The 3,187-nt window shown below is 50.5% G+C and overlaps 1 protein-coding gene across 4 annotated transcripts in view; it reads right to left on the bottom strand.

Annotated features, from left to right (window-relative positions):
• Positions 1-3,187, bottom strand: part of CDAN1 (codanin 1) — a 61,487-nt gene that overhangs the window by 43,110 nt on the left and 15,190 nt on the right. For all 4 annotated transcript variants that reach the window (XM_025215350.1, XM_025215348.1, XM_025215349.1 and 1 more), the window contains exon 8: positions 1,990-2,079. In XM_025215350.1, coding sequence (XP_025071135.1) covers positions 1,990-2,079 — 90 coding nt within the window. The remainder of the gene's footprint in view (positions 1-1,989; positions 2,080-3,187) is intronic.

Genomic DNA, 3,187 nt, shown 5'->3' with positions numbered 1-3,187 from the left:
GCAGGAATTTGGGATGCAAGTACCAATTTAAAAAATATCCATTTAACCTGTTGTAATTACAATGGTTAAACACAATTACTTGTTAGGGCAACCCCAGGGTAGGCAGGAGGGAGGGAAAAGCAAGGAGAGGAGGGTGAACTAATACCTAATTATTACTGTGCTGTGAATCACCTAATCCCTTCCTGCTGGCTCGCCAAAGGATTTTGTCTGGACTGCTTTGGGTCCCTCTGCCCCGTCTGGCCAGACACAGGGGGCAGTCCAGACCATGGCGCGTATGGCTGGTACCAACACCCCCAGGTGCACAGTGGGGCTGGGACAGTTTGGCTGCTGGACTCCACTTCCTGGCAGTGGTGGCTCCTTCCAGCTGCTGCAGCCACTGGACCTCACCCTGTTGGCTGGACACACCGGCCCATCTGCCCCACCCCCACCTCTGGGGGTGTTGACCTGTGTGGGCAGGGTGCGTGGCTGGGATGGGGCCACGGGCCAGCAGGGAGTGGCATCTGAGAGCAGGATGGGCAAGTGGGGCTGGGGCTGTGATTGTGGGGTAGCGACAGCGCAGGCTGGGGCCCAGGGCAGAGCCACAATTAACTCCCCACTCCCCGCACATAGAACCAGCATATGTTACAGGGGCATGCAGGGAACAGATCGCATCTCTGCCCCAAGATCTGGCCCCGCACTGTCACAGCCCCACGATCCAAGCCCCCAACCCAGCCCCGCCCATCCCAGTCCCCACTCACCCGCAGCCCTGTCCCACCCACCCAGGCAAGCACAGAGCAGAGCCACTAAGGGAGTTTTGGTGAGCTGTTGGGGAGGGGTGAAGGGAGGGGAAATGACTCAGCCTGCAACAGCTCACCAAAACTCCCTAAGTGGCCCTTGGGCCCAAATAACTGCCCACTCTGCTAAACTATGCAGACCCTGGTGCAGCTGCTTGCAGCATCTCTACTGCATGTCTCAAGCAGCCCGGGCTCTGGGGCAGGTGAGAGGGGCCTACTTGGAGTTGTCAATGGCAGCAAGCAGGGAGGCTGGAAACAGCCGCACCAGAGACCACAAAGCCTAGCTATAGATACTAATCCCCTCCCCACTATTCCTTCCCCTCCCCCCCACCTTCCTCGCCATCTACTGGGGCATGTGTGGCTTCCTTTCTCCCCTTCCCTGCCAGACTGTTCCTTGCCACCAGCCCCTGCTAAACAAGCACCACTAAGCTATAACTGCTTATTACTACACTTATCAGTTAAAGGAGTAATCATTTAACCATTCACATCCCTAGCAGGAATAATCAAATGGTTCAGGTACAGCTCATTGTTCTGTAATGTGTTAGCTAACATCCTTTATATGGAGGTGAGTCCATACAAAGATTAACAGCTCCCAACAAGCAAGAAGGCTGAGCAGAAGATTTGAAGAAAAGGCTGATTGGAGCAGCATAGAGAATTAGGAGCTGGGATCAATAGGCTCTATGGGCATCACATCTACCATATTTTCTCATATACCACAGACCCCCAAATAAGACACAATCTGTTTTTGGAAGGCAAAATGTACAAAAATATATTTTCCCAGCGTTATGGCGGACTATAACAGAGCAGGTCCTCCTGGAAACATAAGAGTACCTAGAAAGTGTGGCATGCTAGGAGACGGCTTGGGTGAGGAACTTCCTGCTATGGTAGGACAGCAACAAGGCTAGGTCTCAGACGATTAACAGGAGTCTGCCTCTTCTCCTTGCTGAGGTCAGAGAAGCGGCAGACATTTTGGGAGCAAGTAGAGCACCCTGTCTACAGGTACTCTCTCCTTTACTCCTCCTATTCCAGCAAAGGAAGACTAGATTCTCTGCTTAAGACATGCACCCCAAATTCAGAGGGCTGATTTTTGGGGAAAGGTGCACAAGGTATGCACGTGAATATGGCATACAGAAGCGTGCTGAAAATCTGCTCTGTTTTTTATGCAAGTTGTATGCAATCACTGAACTCTTGGCTAGCTGAATCACCAGATTCTTACCTGATCTTGTTGCCCAGGACTCTTTCAAAATCCCAAGCTGGTTTTTCATGGTTATCTTCCCATTCACGCAGCAACTCATAGAAGATGTCCCTAGTGAGCAAAAGATAGAGATGGGTCAACTCCTTGGCCTCCAGTTTCTGAACAAACAATAACTGGATGCCCAGCCAATATGGCACAAGACTTCTCCTATAGAAATCAACTTCAAACTACACTAAAGTCAGACAAAAGTCCCCATGTATTCTACTACCCTGTAGCAGTGTTAATTGCCACTGAGATTACTGATTCGATACGACTGTTTTTATTCTGCACTCCATTACTGCTCTCCCCCGAGTTTAAATAAAATTATCAAAATAGCGCCACCTCCCACTATCAGACAAAACAGGGGGATACAAAACAGAAGGAAGATGTGCTGTGAGTTCGTCAGTAGACAAAAGTGAATAGAAACAATATGAAACCAATTCTAGAAGGAAGAGAGGAAAAACCCAAGAAAACAGAAGATCCTTCTTCACCATCTCACCCCAACATGGGAAAGACCAAAAGGAATCTGGATGCCTTCAAAATACACTTGGATGCTAATCTTGCTGGGATCAGTTGATACCAGCAGACTTCCTGCCCCTTGGGCAGGGGGCTGGACCCGATGATCTTGAGAGGTCCCTTCCAGCCCTAATGTCTATGAAATCTATGAATAACCCCAAAAGCAGAACTGAATCCATCTTGTGGCATGCTGTTCTGTTACATATACAGTGGTTTTGATTCTTAAACAGAGTTAAGGTCCTCACCCTGCTAACTGATTCAAATAGTTGGGGCCTGTTTTTAGAGCTAAAGATCATGAAGTCTTTTACCCACACTGCTGCAAATGTATAGTGTTAGATGCCACAGAGGCCACGTCCAGATGACTGTGGACATTTGGTTCCCCAGGGACAAGCAGCGGTGGTGCACCTTATGCCACCACTACTTGTCCCTGGGGAACACCCATACCACATGCATGCACTTTGGCGCATGGCAAGTTACCCCGGGTGAAACAGGGGGGCCTGGGGCCAGCACTGGACTGGCCTCAGCAGCCTTATCTGTGGTCTGGAGGCCTCCCAGGGCTGCAGCAGTGGCGATTCTGCCATGCGGAGCCTGACCAACAGCCAAAGCATGGTTCCGGGCAGCCTGACTCCACTTTTGAGCAGCGCATCCTGCCCATGCATGCGCT

This window comes from Alligator sinensis, unplaced genomic scaffold (genome assembly GCF_000455745.1).
Source record: "Alligator sinensis unplaced genomic scaffold, ASM45574v1 scaffold1581_1, whole genome shotgun sequence".
Classification (NCBI taxonomy): Eukaryota; Metazoa; Chordata; order Crocodylia; family Alligatoridae; genus Alligator; species Alligator sinensis.
This window is presented reverse-complemented; position numbering and strand designations above follow the sequence as displayed.